The sequence below is a fragment of the Schistocerca cancellata genome, chromosome 3 (genome assembly GCF_023864275.1).
Source record: "Schistocerca cancellata isolate TAMUIC-IGC-003103 chromosome 3, iqSchCanc2.1, whole genome shotgun sequence".
NCBI classification, from domain to species: Eukaryota; Metazoa; Arthropoda; class Insecta; order Orthoptera; family Acrididae; genus Schistocerca; species Schistocerca cancellata.
The window spans coordinates 560356668-560384167 of NC_064628.1; the positions used below are offsets into that span (position 1 = coordinate 560356668).

General features: G+C 42.9%; 1 protein-coding gene across 1 annotated transcript in view; it reads right to left on the bottom strand.

Annotated features, from left to right (window-relative positions):
- The window catches only part of LOC126176427 (esterase FE4-like), a 100182-nt gene that overhangs the window by 18139 nt on the left and 54543 nt on the right, over positions 1-27500 (bottom strand). Inside the window, exons 5-7 of the mRNA XM_049923584.1 lie at positions 23343-23493; positions 20535-20716; positions 12536-12665 (exon numbers count right to left, since the gene is read on the bottom strand). Of these exons, the coding sequence (XP_049779541.1) occupies positions 12536-12665; positions 20535-20716; positions 23343-23493 (463 nt within the window). The remainder of the gene's footprint in view (positions 1-12535; positions 12666-20534; positions 20717-23342; positions 23494-27500) is intronic.

The window sequence follows — 27500 nt, forward strand, 5'->3', positions numbered from 1 at the left end:
ATAAATTATTTAGCTGATCCGAAAGTTCAACTACTTTCTCTGATAATGAACTAATTTCCTCCATGTGTCTTTCTGAACCAATTTTCAGAGTATCTACTGTGTCCTTTAAGTTTTCTTGAGTTTTTGCAAGTTGCGTAACCGAATCAGTAGATGCAACTGAGTCAATTTTAGCCCACAAGGTCTCATGATTTTCATGAACAATGGTTTGCAGTTCTTTTATGGCTGCTTCGTGATTCTGTAATGCATTTTCATGCCGCGAAAAAATAGGTTGAAAATGCTCACAAATTTGTGTTTTTACGTCATTACAGACTTTTTGACATTTCGATTCAATGTTATGTCACTCAGTAGTTAAATCTTCACGTGTTTGTTCAAGTGTGGTGTCTAACTTTTGAAGCTTTTGCTGTGTTTGTTTCTGACTTTGTTCCATTGTGTCTAACTGTTGCTGTGTTTGTCTCTGATTTTGTTCCATTGTGTTTAACTTTTGAAGATTTTGTTCCATTGTGTCTAACTTTTGAAGATTTTGTTCCATTGTGTCTAACTTTTGAAGATTTTGTCCCATTTGTTTCTGATTTTGTTCCATTTGTTGCATTAATTGCAATAATAATGTATTAGTGTCTGGAATCTGTTTCTCTATGCTTTTTGGCAGTGCATTTTCACCGGCAACATTCACATTTTGACAAGCAGAAAATGTGTCTTGACTCATTTGAGCAAACGGTGAGGACCCAAAACCTAAGTCTACAGTATTTGCAATATTGTGTTCTCTCATTTCGGATTCCTGAGGCGAGCTGTTGCCGACCGATCGATCGATAATGCTTCCCTGTTCACTACCTGTTTCACTGTCTACACCATTATTTGCCGCCCGCTCCATTTCCCTATGCACAATTACCAAATTACTACTTGGAATGTCTGTTAATTCACTACACAGTGGTGCTGATAAGCTACACTCGTCGTCACTATTATTTCTCAGTTTACTTTGGAGCCTAGTGTTACGTTTTTCACACGCCATTATTGTCACAATATTTCACACGATAACACAGAAAAGCACAATTTGAAGAGCAAAAATAAGAGAACACATTAACATAGCACTGAAAATAATATCTAGTTAATTGCAGCTGCGAAATACTTGGTGCAAATCTACATGCATGCCACAACTGTTTTACTGTACAACAATGAAAGGCTGCAACTACAAAGGAGATTTTCTCTACAATTACGCACTAGCAATAAACAAAAGCTACACTAATTACACAAACTACAAGAAAAAATCAGAAGATTCCAGGTTCGTATCCTGGCAGGGTCGCCATATGCAACGTCCCCTTTGAAGAACTTATACAAGACTGTGCTTAAACTGACACACAATATTTTTTTTTTAGTGCAACACAATCTGACTTTCAAAAATCCCTACAAATAAATGGCCCTGACTAACATTAACCTATATGTTTCACAAATCACTTACCTCACAAAAATCTTCGTTACTCAAGCTACAGCAATACAGCGAGCGCCACTACTGCCAGCTAAATAACAGATTCAAACTACGGAAGGCACTAACTACTGGTAGACATAGTTAGCAAATGAAAGATTTTAATAGAGAACAAACAATGTATTTACATTAATAGTGTTGAAAAATCATCATATACATAGCAGTTCATGACATCCAGTATTGGAAATTTCAAAACTCCGCCATTTCTCTCCCCACATCCACCACTGCTGGCGGTTCACCTCCAACTGCGCAACGCTACGCGCTGTTAACATCCAGCTGCCCAACACTACAATGGCAGACAACAATGCAAACTAGCCACAGACTGCACACAGCACAGCCAGTGATTTTCATACCGAGCGCTACGTAACGTTGCCGATAATAAAACATAAACAGCCTACTTACAATGTACGAAGAAAACAGCAACAGGTATTACTGCTGAATGAATAGAATGAGATTAAGTTGGATGTTTATTTTGACGTATTGGGAGCAGCGTCGCGTGCCGCAGCAGCTCTTCCTGTGGTAGAGTGCGCCGTCCACCAACGGAAGGAGACTGGGTTTCTTCCGCAAGCTCCACCACAGGAAAACAAAAACTTCTTTCAGAGAAGCCACAAGGCGGCGCGACTGAGATTCTATCTAGATTTCAATTAATAGTCACTGTCCTGTTAATTATCTCACACTTACCGTTATGCTTGCTTCTTTCGTCATACTAAAAGTTTTGGGTTTATAGGTGTGATGTTTACTTTTAAATTTTTTAATCTGACTTTTATACAACTATGTGTTACTTATTTTGCCGGACTAGGAGGTCCGTATTGTTATTCGTTACACTTTTTGTGCGGATATTTAGTATGCATTTTATTTTCACATATTGCATGTCAGTTCATGTTTCATTGTGAGACGCTTTCCTTTCGCCGCAGTCATGAACTGTGCAGCTGGTCCCGGCACAGGTTCGAGTCCTCCCTCGGGCATGCGTGTGTGTGTTTGTTCTTAGGATAGTTGATGTTAAGTAGTGTGTAAGCTTAGGGACTGATGAAAAAAAAAGTTCAAATGTGTGTGACATCTTATGGGACTTAACTGCTAAGGTCATCAGTCCCTAAGCTTACACACAACTTAACCTAAATTATCCTAAGGACAAACACACACACCCGTGCCCGAGGGAGGACTCGAACCTCCGCCGGGACCAGCCGCACAGTCCATGACTGCAGTGCCTTAGACCGCTCGGCTAATCCTGCACGGCTAGGGACTGATGACCTTAGCAGTTAAGTCCCATAGGATACCACACACATTTGAACATTTTTTTTTCCTTTCGCCATATGAAATAATTTTAATTAATGACTATGCTTACTGCCTTTCAACTGTTGAATTTACAATTCTGGTTACTCATGTACCCTCACATGAGTGGCCTCTACTGGCCACAGTTATCTGTATAAACACAGGACGCATCCAGGCCATTAGCAGCACTAATTATGTACCTAGTTATATAGATTGACTTTGGTACTTACATCAGAATATTTTTATGATATGTATGGCTGGTAATCATGTTAGTGTCTTCAATTTTTCTTATGTACCACTAGACCTGTTGCACAAATTGTTTCATCTAAATCAAATTAGGTTGTTGCAAGAATGTTTTTCTATTTTTACCAGATCTGAAGATCGCAATAGCCGAAACCGATATTGTGCGGTTTATGTAATCGAGATGGAATTTCACTAATAAAATATCCGTTGATACAAGTCTGTTGTGGTTGTTATGTTTATCGATGAGCCACCCCACTTAGGCCATGTTTATTGTTCATGGGGGACTTGTCGAGTATCTGGTGACCATCATGGAGGAGCACAGTGTTTTTCCCCTGTATTACCTCTACGGAACCATGACAATGAGCTGGTTTTATCAAAGTAGCCTGAAAGCAATATGTTAGAAACGCGTTTGAATCAAAATTTACTCGCCAAGTTATGATTCACATGCGTGATACGAAGACTATATTGCCCATAGCTTCGTTTGCTAATGCAGTCTTATCTTTGGTTGTGCAATATACCTACAAGCAATACTTTGAGCACCGAGCTTTGTCAGCCGATCAGGCAGCCAAGCAGTGAAATTGGAGTTCGCATGGCCATCGTGTGTTGGGGCAAATCACTTACTCTTTCTTGTTTTGCGCGCTTCATTCGCAGCTGTAGACGGTGTTTACTTCGCACTGCTTGAGGGCAGCTTAGTAAAAGTTCACGTACATTGTCTTGTGAATAATTTTACATGGCCATTACTCAGCTGCGTTTTCGTGGAATTTATGTGAGAATGTTGCATACTTGCGCTTCACTGGCGTGGTTACATCTTACACTGTTTTCCAGTGCACTTGAGTATCCAGGTGTGTTTGGATCGAGAATATTTCCGACTGTGGAAGGATCAATATCTATCTTTCAGTAAGTCATCAGAGCATATAGGTAGAATTAAACGTTGCTATCCCACTCATTTTATAGTATTACGGGGATATGAAAGTATATTGGGATCTTGTCTGTTTTTGTGAACGTGTGGTATTTGTGCAAACACTTTGGCACATTGTGGACATCTGTGTCTATAGTTCAAGAATTTTCATGATTTTAATAATAATTTAAATTAGTGTTAAATCTCCTATGCATTATTTTCTCCTAAGATCTTTCTCAAACTTTAAGAACTATTGGAGCCAGTGACATATGTTCGATTAGCTCTTGTTCTGTAAACGATCTGCCTTCAGAAAAATCCAGGCTAATATTAACTGCCATCAGAAGATAAAATGTGTATTACTTTTCTAGACGATTTTCAGTCCAATTAAGGTAAGTTGCGAGTTCCACAGAACTTCGGTAGCGGTGGTGCACTCATGAAGATTTTGAGACTTCCAGTCGTTAATTCTTTTGGTTGTTCGATATTAGGCCACGCTAAAAGTAGTACCGTTTACGCTGTACACGTCTTTTAAGTAAGGAAAGATGCATACATACTGACAGGTTGTATTTGGACAGTTGAAAAGTTTGTATGTAATTTTGCCTTATTTTACACAAAATAAAAGGTCCTTTTATATAGGGTGTTAAAAAAGTTTCGAATACTTTGCCAGGTGGTAGTACTCATCGAAATAAGGAAAATAAGTCCAATAAACATGGGTCTGGAATTGCATAGTTTTGAGGTAAGTCCTGAAATGCATAATTTCTGCGGTAAACTAGTGTTTACAGTAGGTATTCAACGTCCATTCACGACAAGCACCCTCTGCCCCACGACGTAAGGAATGACGCACCGTTTGAAGTATACCTGATTGTTGCTGTATCCGCTGGCACGTTTTGAAGAAGTGACCCTGTAGTGTCCGCACATCGTTGATTGGAGTGGCGTAGAACAATTCCTTCAAATGTCACCGTAGCCAAAAGTCTACGAGAAGCATTGAAAATTATAAAAGTCTACGGGATTGAGGTCTGGGGAAGGAGCAGGCCAAGATGTGCAAGTCCATATAATGCGCCCCAGTTTACCTTCGTGGTAGCACGTACGGCTCTGTAATCTATCGCCAAGTACGCCTGCCCATACATTAGGAATCGGTGTTGATGCCCTCTTTCCTTAGTTTCATGGAATTTACATCAGCCCATACATGCTGGTTATGGAAATTCATAACACCATCTCTTGTAAACACTGCCTCGTAGGTAAGTAAAATCTTGGATGTGAACGGTGGATCTGCAGCACACTTCTGCAACAGCCACTGACAGAACCGCCGTATGCCATGATGATCCTGTGGCCTTAGGGCCTGAACGCGCTGTAGATCAGATGGCTACAGCAATTGTTCATGAAGCACCCCGTCCCGTCCAGATAAGAGTGAGATACGCCTTCTGCTGCAGATACGCCTTCTGCTGCCGCAAATCGCCGCACACCGAATGTAACATACACTCCTCCATGTCAGGCGTGAAGACTGTACGGGGCTTTCCACTGTCAGTGTTCCGAAGTGCAAGGGTACCTGTGTCCTTCAGGCCCTGGAAAAACCTTCCGCTCAGCTTATCAGAGGTCACTCTGCGCTGTGAATATTTTTCAGCGTAGACGGCACGGCATAGCAGAATATCATATCCACCATACAACTTGTCGAGTAGTAGGATTCCATAGGTCACAATTGGCGGAAGAGAGGAAATGGAAATGTACTAGACAACTTGTATATACAAACAGTGCAATAACAGTAAACACATAAGTGAATCCGCCTTTAGAAGAAGGTAAAACATAGGTACCCAGGGTTGACAGTACTGTACAATAAGGCACACAAACACTAAGAAAACTAACGTAGCCTACAAGACGACTCGAACCCCACAACGACTGCACACCACCTAAAGGTAGGTAGAGTACTGTAAGACATCATAATACCCTGCCGACACATTTGACGGACCACCAATGCAACGACTGTGCAACCAAGCGTCGCGCAGCGCTTCCTGTAAACACGTGTTTATCTCGGAAAGCATAGGTTTTCGGACCCATGTTTATTGGATTTAATTTTCTTGTTTCGGAGAGTACTGCCACCTCTCAATGTATTTGAGACTTTCTTTTGAACACCCTGTATATTCCTTTACGCAACGAGGGTTCACTCACAGTGAAATGTAACATTAATGGTAGTCATAATAGCAATGTTTGTCAGTTTAGGGGTACCAATTTTACGAAATGGGGAATATTTTCAGATCATTAACACCAGAGTCATAACGTATTTACACTCCTAGGTAGCTAAAAGCTTTGCTAAAATCTGTATTTCTAGTTGTTTCGATGGCATTATCATACTACACCTATGTTGTCAATATAAATTAAAATATAACTGCCAAAAGTAATAACAAAAGCCTTGCTCACAGAAGCATTATCGTGTACCGTTGTCTCAGACGGTTTCATCAATCAGTTTCACGTCATTTAAAGAAATTCTCCGAATTCTATTAAAATACGGAAGTGTTCAGCTTACAGTTGACACCTGAACGTTCAAGAAGGAGGTCACAACACAGGGATCCAGTCGCCCTATATCGAAGCAAAGGTTTGGAAAGGAACGTCGCACCACATAATATCCCCAGATATTTTACTGTCAAAATGGAGATGTTCGCCTCACATTGGCCTCATTCCATCCACAAAAACAGCGGGCACGGAGCGCCTTTTTAAGACTTTCAAGTAACAGATGTTGAAATATTTAGCTGAAGCATCTTGTAAGTCGACTCTCATTCACTTTGTTAGCACATACTGGGGAACAGCAAACAAATAACAATAATCCTGCGTATGTCTCAGATGCTCTTGTCCTTGCTGGCTTACCATTTCAGAAACTTCAGCGTCCGCACTACACCCTGTGGTTGCATCCTGACACCACCATGTAGGCCAGAGACTTTGGAATTCGCCCCTGGTGGATTGCAGTCGAAGTGGAGGCCACTCACAGTTGATCAAATGTCGTCATTCACCACCAGCAAAGGTACCTTGCAGCGTTACCGTAACAGTTCCTGCCCTTGCTAGTCCCTCAACCACTTCTATCATCATAACAGATCATGATCAAGACACACCATCGCTGATATTGTTATCGCTGCCTTCGACGTCACCAGTGCACTTTCGGCATATCCTGGTCTGTAGCATTTTGTTTCATGGCACACTCCCAGAGGTTATGCTTCACATTCGTAAGTGTCTCTGGAATATGGGCCACATCCCGACAGGTAGCTGTAGCTCCCTTGGTCCTTTGATGTAGCTATTGTGAACAGTATCTCTTTTACCTTAACGTGCTTTCCCTTTTGGGCCAATACTGTGCACCTCTCTTTCTTACGGCTAGGTCGAATGGTAGGGAACCTAAGATCACCAGTAGCACCTGAGGCAGTGTTGAGCTGTATGCCACTGTCAGGCGGAGAAGTATACTTCTCGTCAGAAAGCCTGTGCTGTCTTTACCTTTCTGGCTCTATGGACCCTCACACTCGACCTTTAGCTCACACTAGCTGTTACGATTGCGTTGTGATACATTGTCACTGCTGTCAGAGGCTATTTTGCTGAGGTTTTTAATACCTCTCTGTGGCAACTATTCCTACGTGTGCATGTAAGTCTTGATTTTCGTCAATGTTTATAACGTGGTACTCACATTTATCTTTTGTTTTCACAGATTGGTCATTTGATCTGATTATGGGTTCTTCTCGAGGATGACCATGTTTCTTTTAATAACATGTAAATTGTTTTGTGTGCTGCTATCCTTAATTTATTTTCTATGCACCAGTTTCTAAGAGTTACAAGAACATCCATATTATCTTTTCTACTTTAATCTTTGTGTTGGCTGATACTGTAATTAGCAGATCATCTGTGTAGAAGGTGCTACTCTAGTATTTGTCATATTACGAAGCTCGTTCAGTAATGGCTCTAAGGCAACATCCCAGACATCTGGACTACAAATAGCGCCCTGAGGGCATCTTTTGGTGATGTTTTTCGTATATTTCCTTGCGGGGCTTTCAAATTTCACCTGTCTGACTGCAATATCTCACAGGCTATTACATAGACACCGGGGGGGGGGGGGGGGGGGCGGGGGTTCACCTGCTTCAGTCTTTTGAACAGGGCAGGCATAGGGGGGCCTATCTATATGAAACATTATGCTTCTCGTCTGAAGTGTTCACAATAAGCATTGTGTGATGTACCGTCCTCGACGCATTTCGCTTCACTGAAACCGTACCAGAGGCAATTCATGCCAATTATCTGTCTGTGACCCCTCAGGTGGCAGCACAGAGACTTTCCCCTTTGTCTAGATCTAACAAACAAATCGGCCTTTAGGACTGAGGTCTTCTTGGGTCTTTCTCTTCCTCCTCGATATTCCAGATTTTCCAGATTCTGGGCTTCTGTCCATGGAAAAGACATTCGATTAATGGCACTGTTATACAGGGTGTACGGAAATTCGCGTTACAAACTTCTAAGACTTGTAGAGGGGAGTGAGTAGACAATATTTTGAATTGTAACCCATTCGGGTGTGCGGTGTCTCCTTGGAACACCTCTGTCACGCCTCCTGACGGTGAAGCTACCCCTTCTCAAAGCCGTTGTGTAATTCTGGCACAAAGGTTACGTGATGAAGTCGGACGTTATGGAGAACGATCCTGATGAAGGCGACGAGCAGCTTCGCCATTCAGAAGGATAAAATCTTTGTATGCTGCAAACTTGTAGTCAACCGTGTTGCTCTAACACTCACAGACGCGTAAATGAGGCTCGAACCAGGTCAGAAAAGTAGAATAAACGTCAAATGGTATAAGCTGAGCCGACGTAACCACGTATACGCACAACATGTAAAATTTCATTCGATGATAGCAATGTAACGGTGTACACAGGCCCGGTAAAAATGGGTATGTGTGGGTTTTAAAGTAGTAACTGTAACTACTTTCTCGACTTGTAGTGTATACACTGATCTTTCAAAATATTATGAGCACCGACCTACTATTGATATAAATCCGTCCAGGCGATACCAGCATCACCTGGCGAGGAATGGCTGCTAGCCAGCCACACGCACGGTGCATGTAGTATCAGTGGGCGTGCTGTCCGTGTGAAGAATGGGGAAGGCGCACGATCTATCTGAGCTTGGTCGGGGGAGATTGTGATGGCCCAGAGGCTAGGCCCGACCGTTACATAACTGTACGACTTCTCGTATGTTCGAGGAGTGTTGTGGTGACTGTCTTCAGCACGTGGCGACAGTAAGGAGAAACCAAATCCAGACGTCGTGGTGTTGGGCGCCCTCCATTCATTATAGTTGTCAGACGTCGTAGGTTGGGTACAAGGGTGTCTGAACGCAAAGTGCACTGAACACTCCTAACGACAGGCCTCTTCAACTGACGATCTACGCATGTGCCAATGTTAACACCACGACGTTGGCAAGTATGACTGAAATGAGCACTTGACTATCAGCATTGGAGGTTGTCACAGTGACAATCCTCTCTATGTCTTGTATCAATCCTATCTTCTTTATCACGCCAATGGGACGGCGCGAATCCATCGCCTTGCAGGGGAACAGCTCCTTGACAACAGTACAGCAGAACGGAGACAAATTGGCATCGGCTCCATTATGGGCTGAGGGACATTCACTGGAGCTCGTGTAAGGCACCATGACGGTCAAGGTGTATAGCACACTGTTTGCAGACCACGTACACCTCTTCTGCCTCGTGATGGCTGGGTGTTGTGTGCTGTCCTTAGGTTAGTTAGGTTTAAGTAGTTCTAAGTTCTAGGGGACTGATGACCATAGATGTTAAGTCCCATAGTGCTCAGAGCCATTTGAACCTCTTCATGACGATCATGTTTCCCGACGGCAGTGGCATTTTTCAGCAACATTTTGTGCCATGTTACAAGGCCAAGAGTGTGATGGAGTGGTTCGAGCAACACAGATGCGAGTTCCAATTAATGTGCTGGCCCCCTCACTCGCCAGATCTGCGCCCGGTCGAGCATATGTATGGTATGAGTGAACGTGGCGTCAGAGCTCAAAGAATCCCCCCGGAATGTACAGGAATTACGCGTCTTGTGCAGATGTGGTGCCAACTCCTTCCAGCGACCTACCATTGTGACGACGCTTCCTCACTGTTATCCGTGGCAGAGATAGACATACTAGCTGTTAGGTAGGTGATTATAATGATCTGGCTGAATTGTGTAGTTCTACATCTACATCCATACTCCGCAAGCCACCTGACGGTGTGTGGCGGAGGGTACCTTCAGTACCTCTATCGGTTCTCCCTTCTATTCCAGTCTCGTATTGTTCGTGGAAAGAAGGATTGTCGGTATGCCTCTGTGTGGGCTCTAATCTCTCTGATTTTATCCTCATGGTCTCTTCGCGAGATATACGTAGGAGGGAGCAATATACTGCTTGACTCTTCGGTGAAGGTATGTTCTCGAAACTTTGACAAAAGCCCGTACCGAGCTACTGAGCGTCTCCCCTGCAGAGTCTTCCACTGGAGTTTATCTATCATCTCCGTAACGCTTTCGCGATTACTAAATGATCCTGTAACGAAGCGCGCTGCTCTCCGTTGGATCTTCTCTATGTCTTGTATCAACCCTATCTGGTACGGATCCCACACTGCTGAGCAGTATTCAAGCAGTGGGCGAACAAGCGTACTGTAACCTACTTCCTTTGTTTTCGGATTGCATTTCCTTAGGATTCTTCCAATGAATCTCAGTCTGGCATCTGCTTTACCGACAATCAACATTATATGATCATTCCATTTTAAATCACTCCTAATGCGTACTCCCAGATAATTTATGGTATTAACTGCTTCCAGTTGCTGACCTGCTATTTTGTAGCTAAATGATAAAGGATCTATCTTTCTGTGTATTCGCAGCACATTACACTTGTCTACATTGAGATTCAGTTGCCATTCCCTGCACCATGCGTCAATTCGCTGCAGATCCTCCTGCATTTCAGTACAATTTTCCATTGTTACAACCTCTCGATACACCACAGCATCATCTGCAAAAAGCCTCAGTGAACTTCCGATGTCATCCACCAGGTCATTTATGTATATTGTGAATAGCAGCGGTCCTATGACACTCCCCTGCGGCACACCTGAAATCACTCTTACTTCGGAAGACTTCTCTCCATTGAGAATAACATGCTGCGTCCTGTTATCTAGGAACTCCTCAATCCAATCACACAATTGGTCTGATAGTCCATATGCTCTTACTTTGTTCATTAAACGACTGTGGGGAACTGTATCGAACGCCTTGCGGAAGTCAAGAAACACGGCATCTACCTGTGAACCCGTGTCTATGGCCCTCTGAGTCTCGTGGACGAATAGCGCGAGCTGGGTTTCACATGACCGTCTTTTTCGAAACCCATGCTGATTCCTACAGAGTAGATTTCTAGTCTCCAGAAAAGTCATTATACTCGAACATAATATGTGTTCTGCACATCTGTTCGACGTCCCTTCTTGAAAACGGGGATGACCTGTGCCCCTTTCCAATCCTTTGTAACGCTACGCTCTTCTAGAGACCTACGGTACACCGCTGCAAGAAGGGGGGCAAGTTCCTTCGCGTACTCTGTGTAAAATTGAACTGGTATCCCATCAGGTCCAGAGGCCTTTCCTTTTTTGAGCGATTTTAATTGTTTCTCTATCCCTACATGTGCGACTAAATAAATCAACACTACCGTTACGATGTATCCCATTTTCCTGCTGGCGAGTCATACGTCGACTCAGAAACAGAATACTGTTGCGGCATCAGCCACAGGCACGACATTTCAACTAGCCAAAGGGTGTGCAGGCTCGTCACCGACGGTATGCTCCAGACGGGTGCTAAAGTTGTACTAGAGTAGCATCCTGTAACACAGCCGTGTGCCGTGGCGGTGGTCTGGATTGGTTTATGCCGAGGCGCATCGCCGCACTTCGGCTGCCATCTACGTGATGGGAACCATACTACTGTCACAACATATCCAGGTATAAATATCCCCCGCTCATTAGCAGAACTGGTATTTTGGCTTCCAAATTCCACCGTTACCGTTTACCGTGACAGTCTCCACAAAAGTTCTCAGTCCAACGTTTGGCGAACACGCTAAAGTGTCGGCGAGAAGTGTCATCAACTATGAGCCAGTAGCTTGACTTCGGACGTCGAACTGATACCACTGACAAGAGGACTCATCCCGTGTCATCGACTGATACTTTGGCCGACTGCAAATGCCTTGTGTTCAACATGGAGCATCCGCTCGGCCCTGTCTACCCCGCAAGCCGCATGTAGTGTACGCCAGTCAGTTGTCTCACTACACCGCCGCAAAACAGACAGCTGTTCATTATCATTAAGGTCTCGCACACTGTCAGTCGCTTTTTTGAGTGAGCATTTCTCAGTCCGCCCTCGCCACAGTAGTGAAAGACCACCACCCGCCGAACCTACGCAAGCCTTTCTGGGGCATCCTGGCTGGTAAAGGTGTTGGTGTCGACTGCTACTCTGTGGCGCAGATATATTATGTGCGAAAACTGTGATTAGTTTTTGGACGGTATTCAGAGATGAGTGTGACTGCTCTCACATTTAGCAAACTTTACTTCGATGTCGCTGCATTATTTTAGCTACATGAGATATTTGACAGCAAAGAGATTCGTTTATGTTAGGTGCGTTACTTTCTTTATACTCACCCCACTTCGTTGATTCGACGATATCCCCACGATAGTCGAATTCATAATAGAACACTGGTGTGTCACTTAGCTCGTCCAGTTTCCTCACCAGGGCGTCCGTTGGCTCGAAAAACATCATGTCGTTGTTGAACTATAAGAAGAAAAACATGATTTGTCTGTTAATTGTGATGGATGTTGCTGCAGTCTCATAATGTACGTGTCGAGTTGTGATATATCACACTAGTTTAAAAGGTAGCTATATCAACCGTTATATGAATAAACAGAGAAAGAAAAAATTACTTTTATCAAGTACAGCCTTTTTTCTTTGAAATTATGAAGTTCTATTCTTTGGACACAATTTGTCAATTCTATTTGTTCTGTAACAGTTTTCTGTACTGCTTCATAGGTAACGGTCGTCTACGTACTCTTCCCAAACGTAAGTGGATAAACATATTTGCCACTAACAAACTCTAGCTCTTAGCAAGATTCGCGGTTAAACGTTTATTCACCTATTGACTTCACTAATTATTTCCGACATTACCTTTTCACTCAGTTGATATATGTGTCTCCAGTGCTAGATTTTCCTTTTCCATTTTTTGTCGTTTAATCGTCCTATTAATTTAAACATACTCTTTCCAAAATATCTTTAATTATAAATCAATGACATCAGTACACTTTCCATTTTCAAATATTCTGTGCGTAGTCCTTTAATGTATTGTCTGTTATCTACACACTACTGCTTCCTTCTTTCTGTGTTACGCTTAGCTTTCGTTTTTACATTTATTATCCATACTTAAACTTAGTACACCTTGTGTTTAATGTCCCCCCCCCCCCCCCCGCCGTACTGTATTTTCATATGTCACTACATTGCAAAAAAATTACAGTTCTCACTGTGAAAGGCTCTTCTAAATACCATTCAGACGAATTTTTTCAATTATTTGCTCCGGTAATAGGCAAAATTGGAATTCCGTCGCGAGTGCATCACTGTTTCGAAACACAAACTGCCATGTACCAGTTTTGTAATCTTTCTTCATTCTCCTTGATATATTAAAGCTGCGAACATGTTCGGCAAATAAGATTTTGAACAATAGATTTAGCTCATCGACCGTAAGTCGGTCTTTGGAATTTGACAAGTGCCAGGAAAACCTTTGAAGTATTTCCAGTGGTATAAAAAGTGGTGCCACCAGACTCAGATTCTTTATAAACCGTTCTTCCTTAGACTATCAGTTCATGCTCTTACATCTCAGCTTCTGTATTTTTTCTATTTATTTTAGTTTCCTGTTCAACTGTATTTGATTAATATCCAAATGTATACCTGTGCTGGAAGTGATTAAAGGTGGCATAAATGGTCGTTTACGCACAGTACATTGATTCACATCTTCACATGTAGTTATGTGTATCTTGGTCTGTTCTGAAAATTAATTCTCTTGATTTTAAAGGAATGTGTTTACGTCAATATCTGAAATCTGTTGCACTACTATCCTTTTAATTCCTCCCAATTCCATTCTCGTCCCGAACTATACTTACAAATGATTTAGACCACTTTTGCGTGTTATTAACAATCAAAATTGTTTTACGATTTGCGTACCTGAAGTTCAACGAAGTCTGAACTAAATTTCGAACTTGAGATACTGTCCAGAAAAGAAATGTTTCATATCTACGTTCTTGTATTAACCGGAGGGTTACATAACAGACGTGACATGTCGTCAGTTCTGTGTGTCTGAGTTAGCAGTCATGTTGCGGTAACAATAAATCTGTTCAACAAACAACCAGGCAACGGATAAATGCTGAAAGAAGTGAAGAGAACTATCAGACTGCAGCAACACTATGTACTAAGATTTAAAGATGCTTGTACGGTCCCGTTTAAAGTAATATTACAGAAATGTTGTTGGAGCATCTCGTATGAGGAATACGACAACGGAATGGCCGAATCCGTTACGTCGAAACCTATCATGAAATTTTTCACACAAGAATAATACACCAAAAGAAATGTACTGTCAAAATTTTAGCTGAAGTATTTAAAAAAATGTTAAAGGTACTCATTTTTGCCGCATGAATAACCACTTAACAACAGCGCTTTGTACGTCCCTTCCTACCCAGGGCGATCGTCGAATAAGCAGAGGTAGCCTTGATATGAAACGTAGTGCCGCGTAGCGCGAAGTCCATAGTGCACACTCGAAAATTTGGAGCATTCAAACCATACCGAACATGTATCAAATCATTAATTTTTTGAATAACTTGCAGTTAATATCGACAGCTTGATTGTTGCAGAAAGAACAGAAAACCGAGAGAATGTACGGTGTTATTATTGCAGACGTCTTCCATCAATCGGGACTTTAATTTTTGGCGTTAATTATTTTATAACATTTCCTGTAGCGCGGTTCTTATGATAATTTTTGAACAATGTATGTTTTACTGAGAATGAAAGCTTCCTTGCTTGTTCCCTGAAGTCTTGACAAAAATGTGAAGTGTCTCTTGGATGATAAAAACAAACATTTTTCTTACACCACGTACCACTCACAAAATATTGATGCATTCAGTGAATTCACGGTAATTATTAGACTTATTTATAAAAACTGGAATGGAATAAGAAACTGTCATATCCGTTGTTCTGCAGGTTGTGCTGTGTACGAGTCATACTTGATCAAATTCGACAAATGTGGTAACGCAAACTGCAAATGTAGAAATGACTGAAGTTTAACAATACTGTCCCACCATAAACATGAAATGACAATGAGCTACTGGAAATTATATTTCTGACAATCTGCTGAAAAATGACCTATAATGTCGAAAAAGTAGTTTATTGAGAGGCTGAATCATTTCGTCGTCCTCCTAAAGACAGATGTGATGTCATGTCCAGGTCAAGAGTCCAACAAAAGCAATGAATTATTTTCTGCAAGTAGTAAGAAGACGTTTCAGATGTAACATTACTCTCGTTTTTTTCCAGATTTTGCTATGTAGATTACAAGATTTTCGCTAGTAGACAGTCTTTTTTGAAAATGTTGTCCTAACTTACCTATATATTCCTGCAGATAGATAAATATTTTTTTTCCTCGCGAAAAGATAAACTGCGGTCTGCACGAAATTCCTGCACGGAACTTGATTTATACACACCAGTTTAGGGGAAAGAAGCAGCTCCGTTTCGAAAACAGCTACGAATTTTTGTATAGTATTACCTATTAACGACATATCTACAGGAATACTCGAGATAAAATTCGTAATTTTGCGACTTCCTTTTCGTATAATTTCCTGACACTGTTTAACCAAGTCGAAGTAGCCTGGAAATCAGCAATGTTCATCCATTTGTTATTCAGAGCGGCCAGTCCTTTAGATACCTTTCGGTAACAGTGCACTACATCTCAAGAGCAGTTCTAAATCCTTCAAAAAGTTTTTCTTTCGTACTTTTGAGAGTTTCATTTTGGTGGATATTTCATACTTTCCTGTAAATCTCTTTTGTATTTATATAATTCCTGTTCAGATATTACGAAATGAATCTGGCTACGCAAACTGCTTACGTTTTAACGTTTTCTCCCCCCACTGTTTAACAAAAATTCACTACCTTTAGTTTGTCATTCAAACTATTACTGCACATGTCTACTTTGGTCTTGGAAGGGTAGTCTATTTTTGTTCGGAGGTTTTATTAGCGCAACAGTCATAGTTCGACTACAATTAACAGAATCGCCCAAGTTATTTCATGTTCCTTCTAATATTTGTATTTCCTCAATTTGTAACGAAATGTCGACAACATTGAGAGAATGTCCAAGAAATTAACTGATAAATAACCAATACGTAGGTCTTCAGGAGAAGTAGTAGATTTCGACTGTGCATCAAGTTTTTCGTATTTCATCTTTGATAGGTTGAAAACATGAAATGGATTTCACAATCCGCGAAGCTCTGGAGCCGCCACAAAGACAGATGTTGTTACCAATGATTGCCAGTTGTTATGGATATTAAAAGAGTTTTGAATTCTCGTGATTAGTAACTGTGTACAATTGTGACAAACTATCAACAAAACTGAAATTCGGTTTACAAATTGACAGTTGCATTGTGCCTTGTTTTCTGTTTACTAATGCGCCATCAACGAAGTGTATGTACCTGCCGTGTTGCGCATACGCTGTAAAAAAGGGGTATATATTCCTCCAGCGATCTGGCGGGCTACGAATTTGACAATTTTCAAAATTCTATAAATATACCTGCAATGTGTCTTGGTAGCTAAAATTTTGACATAGTGATTCTTTTGGTGTAATAGTCCTGTATAAAACTTCAGAGCAAGTTTCGACATGTCGGAATGCACCGTTGCCTTGTGAGTCACATGAGATTCAATAGATTAAAGGCATGACTACAATATAGACACGGTTGACAACTAATATTCCAGTTTTGGGCGAACGTGAATGAATAGGACCGTTCATTTGACGCTTGATCAGTCGAACTGCTTTTTCTTATATAAAATCCACATTTAACTTATATCTAATATACATACATCAAAAACAGTTTTCCATCACCCCGGTTCCCAGAACTCATGAAGATAGACGTTGACTGTGGATATTGTATCACAGACACAGTCCCTTCGACTGCTCAGAGATGTAACTAAACCCGCCCAAAGATGCAAAAAACCATGCATCAACAGTGCCTATTAGACGGAGGGGGTGCGACAGCCCATCAATTCCAATCATTCCACCAGAAAGGAGGTATACGGCTCGTGTTGTCTGTAGTTCAACCGTACCTAGACGGTCAGTACTGCGGTTCGGTCACGTCCGCATTGTTACTTTGTGCCAGGAAGGGTTTTCAACAAGGGAAGTGTCCTGGGGTCTCGGATTGAACGAAAGCGATGTTGTTCGGACGTGGAGGAGATGCACAGAGACAACAACATACCGCATGGACCGCTCAGAATTGGCATCACGTTCTCTTCACCGATGAGTGTTGCATATGCCTTCAACCAGACAATCGTCGGAGACGGGTCTGGAGGCAAACCGGTCAGGCTGAACGCCTTAGACACACTGTCCAGTGAGTGCAGCAAGGTGGCAGTATATGGCGCCGACGTACGCTGCTGGTGGGCATGGAAGGCGCCGTAACAGCTCTACGATACGTGAATGCCATCCTCTGACCGATGATGCAACCATACTGGCAGTATATTGGCGAGGCGTTCGTCTTCATGTACGACAATTCGCACCCCCATCGTGCACGTATTGTAATGACCTTCTTCAGAATAACGGCATTGCTCGACTAGAGTGGCTAGCGTGTTCTCCAGACATGAATCGTATCGAACATGCCTGCGATAGACTGAAAAGGGCTATGGACGACGTGACCCACCAACCACTCTGAGGGATCTACGCCGAATTGCCGTTGAGGAGTGGGACAATCTGGACCAACAGTGCCTTGATGAACTTGTGGATAGTATACCACGACGAATACAGGCTTGCATCAATGCAAGAGGAGGTGCTACTGGGTATTAGAGGTACCAGTGTGTACAGCAGTGTGGACCGCCACTTCTGAAGGTCTCGCTGTATGGTGGTACAACATGCAATGTGCGGTTTTCATGAGCAATAAAAAGGGCGGAAACAATGTTTATGTCCATCTCTATTCCAGTTTTCTGTCCAGGTTCCAGAACTCTCGGAACCGAGGTAATGCAAGACTTTTTTTGATGAGTGTAAAAATGTTAATACTTGTTTGTTTGTTTATTAGTCTTTTGTGCGTTCCTATATCATATATTTGATAAAAAACTTTGTTGGGTATTAGTGCACACGCCTGTGTATGGCTAAGATCCACTTAACACCCATACATATGAGGATAATTGGATGTCATAGAAAATTAATTCAGGAATGCCTGGAGCAAATGCAACCAAATTTTTTATATCCATTACATTATTTGTAAAATTATTTGTATAAAACTATAGTGGGGGCAATATACTGTAAGCAGCCCTAGAGGCGACGTAGTAGTGAGAAAACGCAACATGTAAAAATATTCGATGCTGACCGATGCTGGTCTCAAATCCATAGTTTTTGGCGTCGCTAGACTTACTAGTCAAACTCAAGACGCCTCTAGCAACCCTACGACTGAGGTTTTGGGGTTGAAAGATGTGTCACAAACGCACATATCAGAAACTACTGGAATCAAATTTGGTATACACATGACCCCTCCTGCTGTTAAGTGCCGCAAGTGAGTATGAGGTGGAGTGGCATGTAGAAAAGTCCGAAAACAATCTTCCCTATAATAAAGTTAGTTCGAAGGAAACATCTGAGCATCATAGCAGAGTCAGATAAATATCTGATTCATTTGTATTTACTTTTACTAGTTCAAAATCACGGCCGATTTTCGGCTGATTATAAGTCCATCTTCAGGTGGAAAGGTACTATGAAGCGTATGGATACGGAATCTCGGCTTCACCTGCGGCTGTCACCTGCCAGCAGCCCAGGGTTCACGGTGTGCGGCAGCAAGGCGTCTCACGGTTCCTGAAAACCTGAAGACGGACTTAACAAGTGATTCTGAACCAATAAAACTATTCACAACTGAACCAGTTGTTTATGTGACGTTGCTGCACTGATTTGGAACACTTCAGAAGTATGAATCCCAATCTCATTTATGTTGTTCAGTGCATCTTTGGAGACGCTTGGTGAAAAAGAGAGGAGAATAGATACTTCCTTACGATAGGCTTCTTCTCGAAACGACATTTGATTACTGGCAGAATTATAAGTTTCTTCCGAATTCGGATGAAACTGCAGTTCGAAATTCATTAGAGCCGAAGTATGTGTACAGGTATGTGTGAAATGTGTATATCAAATATTATTAGATTATGCTGAGAAATAATTCTTTCGAAACTATTAATACGTTGCGCGATTTGCAAATTAATCAAAATTGAAGTTAGCCAATTATTATGGCTCTTGCGAGCGCTAATTCAAGCAGCCCGCCAGATGCAGTTTGGTGTCAGTTATTCTCTTAGCGTAGGTAATAGCGCAAGATACTGCTCAGCCTTTGGTTCTGGTTCGATCCTAACTACCGTTCCTTGTACAATTTTTGTTTCGCTCTCTTGTTTGGGTTTAGAAAACCGAACGAAGAATCCGTTTGCCGCCGCCGTGTCTGGCGGGTCGCTTGAAATCGCGCATCGAGCCAGTTGGCGCACTGGTTAGCACACTAGACTCGCATTCGGGAGGACGACTGCTAAAACCCGCTCCCGTATTTAGTTTTTTTCGTGATTTCCCTAAATAGCTCCAGGCAAAAGCCGGGATGGTTCCTTTGAAAGGACACAGCCGATTTCCTTCCCCATCCTATACACAATCCGAGCTCGTGCTCCATCTCTAATTACCTTGATGTCGAAGGGACGTTAAACCCAATCTTTCGTCTTTTCTTCTTTGAATTTTCGCACGCAGTGGCGTGATTGCCTAACTTCAATGCTAATTACCAAGCATACAGAGCAATGTTTAGAATTTGTTCTTAACAATTATCCCTCTTGCACAACCTACCCTGCAATACCCTTACAACCTTTTCAAACTGTTCCTGACAACACTGTACATAATTGTTAAATATAAGTCAGATAAAGTGTGCAGGCGAAGTCGCAGGTTAATAGCTAGTCTTCAACAATTGCAATCTGTTATTTACATTATATGCAGAAGAATGCATGTAGATCTCTGATGTCCTCACGTTACTCAAACGTGAATTTAGATGGTAACTCGAAACAGAAACAGATGTGAATGACTGTCGTACTTTTCGACGAGCTAAAGTGAAAATGTGAATAGGAGAGTGATATTAATCGCGAAATTCACTGTAATTGTACGTTTGTAAAACTATTATAGGTCACGACATATTTATAAGTGTGTAATATTAGCATCAACTGGTGGATGCAACATTAAGACATCTCTCAACAAATAAATCCTTACGCACAATCAAACAAATGTACATAGCTTACTCATAGAAAGGACCTTAACACACTCCATTGAAAATAGGCAAGGTTTCCTTTATCAGTGAACTAGCATTCGAGTGGGAAGACTTCCCTGCGAACTAAGAAAAAAGGTTCTGGATTACTTACGTTCACAAGAGGGTCAGCATCGTCCGTAGAGATAGTATCGTTGCCGAAGTAGAACTCCCTCAGCTTGAGAGCTGCCTCCTGTTGCTGCTCTGCAGTCGAAAGATGCAAAACGGGTGCCACCGACTCGACGAATTGGCTGTTGAGTATCTCGATTTTCTCTGTGCTGTTCAGTATTTCGTAACCTGTCGGACAACGATATATAGACTATATAGAAAACAATGCCAAGAAGAAGAGACAGGCTGGCAGGACATCTGTTAAGAAGTAAGGGAATTTGCCCGAATGCAAATAACACTGTTCTACACACAAAATCGAATGGAAGTCAAATGAGCTCCCCATCTTCAGAAAGCCAACACCAGAGATGCAATTATGCGTGCCACGTACAATCACTCACAAAATAAAAAAGCATTGCCCCTACGGGACGTGTTACAAAGACTAAATAATATCCCACTAAGCAAAGAATATTATGAAAAAGAATTATAAACCAAACAACTCATAGCCTCAAACAATGGTTATAACGCATATGTAGTACAAAGACTCAACCACAGAATCAAAGTATAAATAGAGAAAATGAAAACAGTTCGAGAACACAAACGCAACCGAACCCCACAAACAATAGAGACACTACAGTACACACAGAAACACAAAAAGTAAAACTTATGACATGACTAACAGAATGAAATGGTGGACTTTAATATACATACACAAGCCAACACACAGAAGAGTAAATTGACTACAGAAACAAGGATTATATGGAGCTCTACGCATCTGTGCTTTTTTCACATCTTGCATACGGCTTTGGCTTGTTTGGCAAATGGAAAACTCAACATTTACCCCGCCTCCCCTCCCGTAACTCCATCTACATTATTTTACTGATTGTAAACTACTCAACCTGAGATAACATCAGTCAATTTCTTTCACAAAATGAGAATGAATGATCAACTTAATTCTATTAACATTTATTGTGTAAGTAGGCTGTTTGTTTTCTTATTGGCAACGCCACGTAGCGCTCTGTATGAAAATCACTGGCTGTGCTGTGTGCTGTCTGTGGCTAGTTTGCATTGTTGTCTGCCGTTGTAGTGTTTGGCAGCGGCAGCTGGATGTGAACAGCGCGTAGCGTTGCGCAGTTGGAGGTGAGCCGCCAGCAGTGGTGGATGTGGGGAGAGAGATGGCGGAGTTTTGAAATTTGTAAAACTGGATGTCATGAACTACTATATATATTATGATGTTAAGGTAAATACATTGTTTGTTCTCTATTAACATCTTTCAATTGCTAACTATGCCTGTCAGTAGTTAGTGCCTTCTGTAGTTTGAATCTTTTATTTAGCTGGCAGTAGTGGTGCTCGCTGCATTGCAGTAGCTTGAGTAACGAAGATTTTTGTGAGGTAAGTGATTTGTGAAAGGTACAGGTTAATGTTAGTCAGGGCTATTCCTTTGTAGGGATATCTGAAAGTCAGATTGCGTTGCGCTAAAAAAATATTGTGTGTCAGTTTAAGCACAGTCATGTATAAATGTTCAAAGGGGACGTTTCAATTGCATTACATATATTCATTAAGGTATGTTTAATAACGTCTTTTGCCAGGTGTGATGGCTTCTACCGAAACGAGAGTACAGTTGGTATGAGAAATTTCTCACATAATTCTTTTCTTCTATGAAATATGAAAAATTATGAACCTAAATTTGTTTAGGTTACAAGGTCTAGGGTTATTGCATTCACTGCTGCACCTGTGCGAAATTGCAGGTCATCTAAAGTTGTTGCAATTGGAGGAAATCTTTCACAAACCTCCACAATAATTACATAGCGCAAGATACGGCCACATGGGAACATTGGAGGTAAATGGTAAAATCTGAGAACGGTTCTCCACTTATGGCTGATCCATCGTTGAGGCTGTACTGTCGACAAAACTTGAGCAGCACTTGCTGATTGAATTGCAGCTGTTGAAACGGATGCCGCAAAACGGCTTTTGTTTCTTTGTTATCGCCACCTTGAATGGTCGCACATTGTGTATGAACGCGATAACTGCACTAGAGAGAACACCATTGGGAACAACATGAACCGGCTGTTTACACTGGCGCCGAGGGAAATTTGTAGCTTCGCCCCTAGTTTCTATCTGCATTCCTGTTGAAGATACAGTCTTGCGGAATCGGCTCAAGCTTTCTGTAGTGCCCTTTATCCAGTAAGCATTCTGTCACTGTTAGCCTCCATGAGTCAGATCTCATCCCTGTTTTCCGACGTGGTGCCACTAGGTTACATAACTATCATGAAATGTGTGACAGCGTAAAGGTCTGAAAGCAATAGCTCAGTAATTGAAGACGGTTGATAGTACCTTAGCAACGCTACAAGTCTTGTTATTTTTCTCGTGGTAATGTTATGTAATGTGGTAAGTTCCTATGGGACCAAACTGCTGAGGTCATCGGTCCCTAGGCTTACACACTACTTAATCTAACTTAAACTAACCTACGCTAAGGACAACACACACACCCATGCCCGAGGGAGGACTCGCACCTCCGACAGGGGGAACCTTGCGAACCGTGACAAGGCGCATCTGACCACGCGGCTTCTTTTTCTGTCAGACGCTATTTGCATAACGCTTACGGCCGCAGAGTTTAATCTCTGTCAAATCAGCAACATGTAAAATCAGTTATTCTGTAGCCCACAGTCCATTGTTCAGTAATTCAGTTAGCAGAGATGAGTGAATGACCATCGCTTAAATTGTACTTCTAGATATTAGTAGATATTAATGCAATAACGTGCGCAATTGTCTCACAGTGAAGTAACGTACATTGCCGTTGCAACATTAAAGTACGAACCCAGTTCTCCGGAAGTGACTCCTTTCATGACGGGCACTTTGTGGAAACGGCCGTCGATGAGCGTCTGGATTGAAGACTCTGTGAGGAAGGCGCCTTCGAGGTTTGGTTCGACGTGCGGTGACCACACACCGTAGCTAAATAAAACTTTCAGCTGTAACCAAAAACAGCGACTAATATAAAGTATTCTTTAATTCTTTTACTGATGACAGGAAATATATTTTATTTACTGGGAAACAATTTGTGGCATGAAACGTGTTTATGAAAAACGAACAGTCATTGGCAGATTAACTTTCTAAAGGGACATGGTTTTGTAACAACCTGACAAGGAACAACATAACTTCAATTTTGTTGTGGTCCGTTAATATGTATTAAATGACATGAGTAGAGAAAAGCAAAGGCGCGCGGCATTAGTGGTTCAGAGATTCCAGGTTCAGTCGATAAGTGGGACGGTTTATGTTACTGCACATTGGCACAATTTGTGAGTATTATTCCAAGTACAAATCTGTCATAAATATCCTCGTGAATGTTGTCCGTACACTTGTTGCGTTAGTTCTACACTCCTGGAAATGGAAAAAAGAACACATTGACACCGGTGTGTCAGACCCACCATACTTGCTCCGGACACTGTGAGAGGGCTGTACAAGCAATGATCACACGCACGGCACAGCGGACACACCAGGAACCGCGGTGTTGGCCGTCGAATGGCGCTAGCTGCGCAGCATTTGTGCACCGCCGCCGTCAGTGTCAGCCAGTTTGCCGTGGCATACGGAGCTCCATCGCAGTCTTTTAACACTGGTAGCATGCCGCGACAGCGTGGACGTGAACCGTATGTGCAGTTGACGGACTTTGAGCGAGGGCGTATAGTGGGCATGCGGGAGGCCGGGTGGACGTACCACCGAATTGCTCAACACGTGGGGCGTGAGGTCTCCACAGTACATCGATGTTGTCGCCAGTGGTCGGCGGAAGGTGCACGTGCCCGTCGACCTGGGACCGGACCGCAGCGACGCACGGATGCACGCCAAGACCGTAGGATCCTACGCAGTGCCGTAGGGGACCGCACCGCCACTTCCCAGCAAATTAGGGACACTGTTGCTCCTGGGGTATCGGCGAGGACCATTCGCAACCGTCTCCATGAAGCTGGGCTACGGTCCCGCACACCGTTAGGCCGTCTTCCGCTCACGCCCCAACATCGTGCAGCCCGCCTCCAGTGGTGTCGCGACAGGCGTGAATGGAGGGACGAATGGAGACGTGTCGTCTTCAGCGATGAGAGTCGCTTCTGCCTTGGTGCCAATGATGGTCGTATGCGTGTTTGGCGCCGTGCAGGTGAGCGCCACAATCAGGACTGCATACGACCGAGGCACACAGGGCCAACACCCGGCATCATGGTGTGGGGAGCGATCTCCTACACTGGCCGTACACCACTGGTGATCGCCGAGGGGACACTGAATAGTGCACGGTACATCCAAACCGTCATCGAACCCATCGTTCTACCATTCCTAGACCGGCAAGGGAACTTGCTGTTCCAACAGGACAATGCACGTCCGCATGTATCCCGTGCCACCCAACGTGCTCTAGAAGGTGTAAGTCAACTACCCTGGCCAGCAAGATCTCCGGATCTGTCCCCCATTGAGCATGTTTGGGACTGGATGAAGCGTCGTCTCACGCGGTCTGCACGTCCAGCACGAACGCTGGTCCAACTGAGGCGCCAGGTGGAAATGGCATGGCAAGCCGTTCCACAGGACTACATTCAGCATTTCTACGATCGTCTCCATGGGAGAATAGCAGCCTGCATTGCTGCGAAAGGTGGATATACACTGTACTAGTGCCGACATTGTGCATGCTCTGTTGCCTGTGTGTATGTGCCTGTGGTTCTGTCAGTGTGATCATGTGATGTATCTGACCCCAGGAATGTGTCAATAAAGTTTCCCCTTCCTGGGACAATGAATTCACGGTGTTCTTATTTCAATTTCCAGGAGTGTATATGAAAGTCAGACCTTTCGAGAGTACCTACCATTCTCATCGTCAAGTAAGCAACTGACTGTCGAACAAGTAATGGAACCACATAGATGTAACCAGAGTGCAATGTGGCGCTGACCACTAGGCGTCACGCGAGGCCGATTCGAAAGTACAAAAAGAGGCGCGAAGTACTGTCAGTACAGAAGCAGTTACAACTGAATAGGTCGGTGAGGAGAGCTCAGCGACATGGATTACCCACTGGATGTCATCTGAGTAACGAATCCATCCGCAGCTCGTGGTCGTGCGGTAGCGTTCTCGCTTCCCGCGCCCGGGTTCCCGGGTTCGATTCCCGGCGGGGTCAGGGATTTTCTCTGCCTCGTGATGACTGGGTGCTGTGTGACGGCATTAGGTTGGTTAGGTTTAAGTAGTTCTAGGTTCTAGGGGACTGATGACCATAGATGTTAAGTCCCATATTGCTCAGAGCCGTTTTTTTTGAAGTAACGAATCCATAACGGACATATTAAATCTTCTAAAGCTGTCTGACATGACTCAGGGTACTGCAACTGTGAAGTGGAGACGGGACGGAACAACCAGAGCTAAACCAACACATGGCAGGCCTCGTGTACCGACGAGCAGTGAGTATCGAGAAGTGCGGAGGGTGTTTGTAACACTGGTACGAAATCGGCGGAATCTTGAGTTCTAAAGCGCTACCAGTGGTCCAGTTAATACAATGATTGTGCATAGGAAACTGAAAAGAACTGGGTACGCTGGTGGAGCAGCTCCACATAACCCAACACTTCTATTGTCAATTCTAAGCGACGTTTTAGGCGGTGTAAAAGAGCGACGCCAATGGACAATGGATGACTCTAAGCGAGTGATATGGAGTGATGAATCACGCTGTACCCTGCTGTAATCCGGTTTGCGTTTGTCGACTGTCTGGGTACGTGCTTATAACGTGATGATCTTATTGCGCTTGAAGACCGCTAAATGTGGAAGGATATGAATATATTTTGTAGCATTATGTACTGTGAGCAGTAGAGGTACAGCTCGAAGACGGTGGCTGTATTAGCATGACAATGAAGCAGGGTCTCTGAGGCAATGGTTCGTGGACAGAACACTCCTGAAACAGATTAGCCGGCTCAGAGTCCAGACCTGAGTCCATCTGCGACATCTTTGCGATCAGTCAGAACGTCGCCTTGGCTCTAGACCACTGTGTCCAACATAACTACCTTCTCTGGTTCCCTCTCTTTAGGAAGAATGGGGTACCATCTGTCCACAGACACCTCACTGCAACTGTTTCCATCAAAGTTCAATCCGTTTTAACTGCGAATCTTGGATACACACCATATTAATGTCCGCTAACTAGCATCTGGATACTTTTGGTCGGAATGTGTTTGTAGTGAATGTTTGTATTGTTGTTGTTACCTTAGCTCCCCAATCCTGTGGTTGTTGTTGTTGTGGTCTTCAGTCCTGAGACTGGTTTGATGCAGCTCTCCATGCTACTCTATCCTGTGCAAGTTGCTTCATCTCCCAGTACCTACTGCAACCTACATCCTTCTGAATCTGCTTACTGTATTCATCTCTTGGTCTCCCCCTACGATTTTTACCCTCCACGCTGCCCTCCAATACTAAATTGGTGATCCCTTGATGCCTCAGAACATGTCCTACCAACCGATCCCTTCTTCTGGTCAAGTTGTGCCACAAACTTCTCTTCTCCCCAATCCTATTCAATACTTCCTCATTAGTTATGTGGTCCACCCATCTTATCTTCAGCATTCTTCTTTCGAAAGCTTCTATTCTCTTCTTGTCCAAACTATTTACCGTCCATGTTTCACTTCCATACATGGCTACAATCCATACAAATACTTTCAGAAATGACTTCCTGACACTTAAATCTATACTCGATGTTAACAAATTTCTCTTCTTCAGAAACGCTTTCCTTGCCATTGCCAGTCTACATTTTATATCCTCTCTACTTCGACCATCATCAGTTATTTTGCTCCCCAAATAGCAAAACTCCTTTACTACTTAAGTGTCTCATTTCCTAATCTAATATCCTCAACAGCACCCGACTTAATTCGACTACATTCCATTATCCTCGTTTTGCTTTTGTTGATGTTCATCTTATATCCTCCCTTCAAGACACCATCCATTCCGTTCAACTGCTCTTCCAAGTCCTTTGCTGTCTCTGACAGAATTACA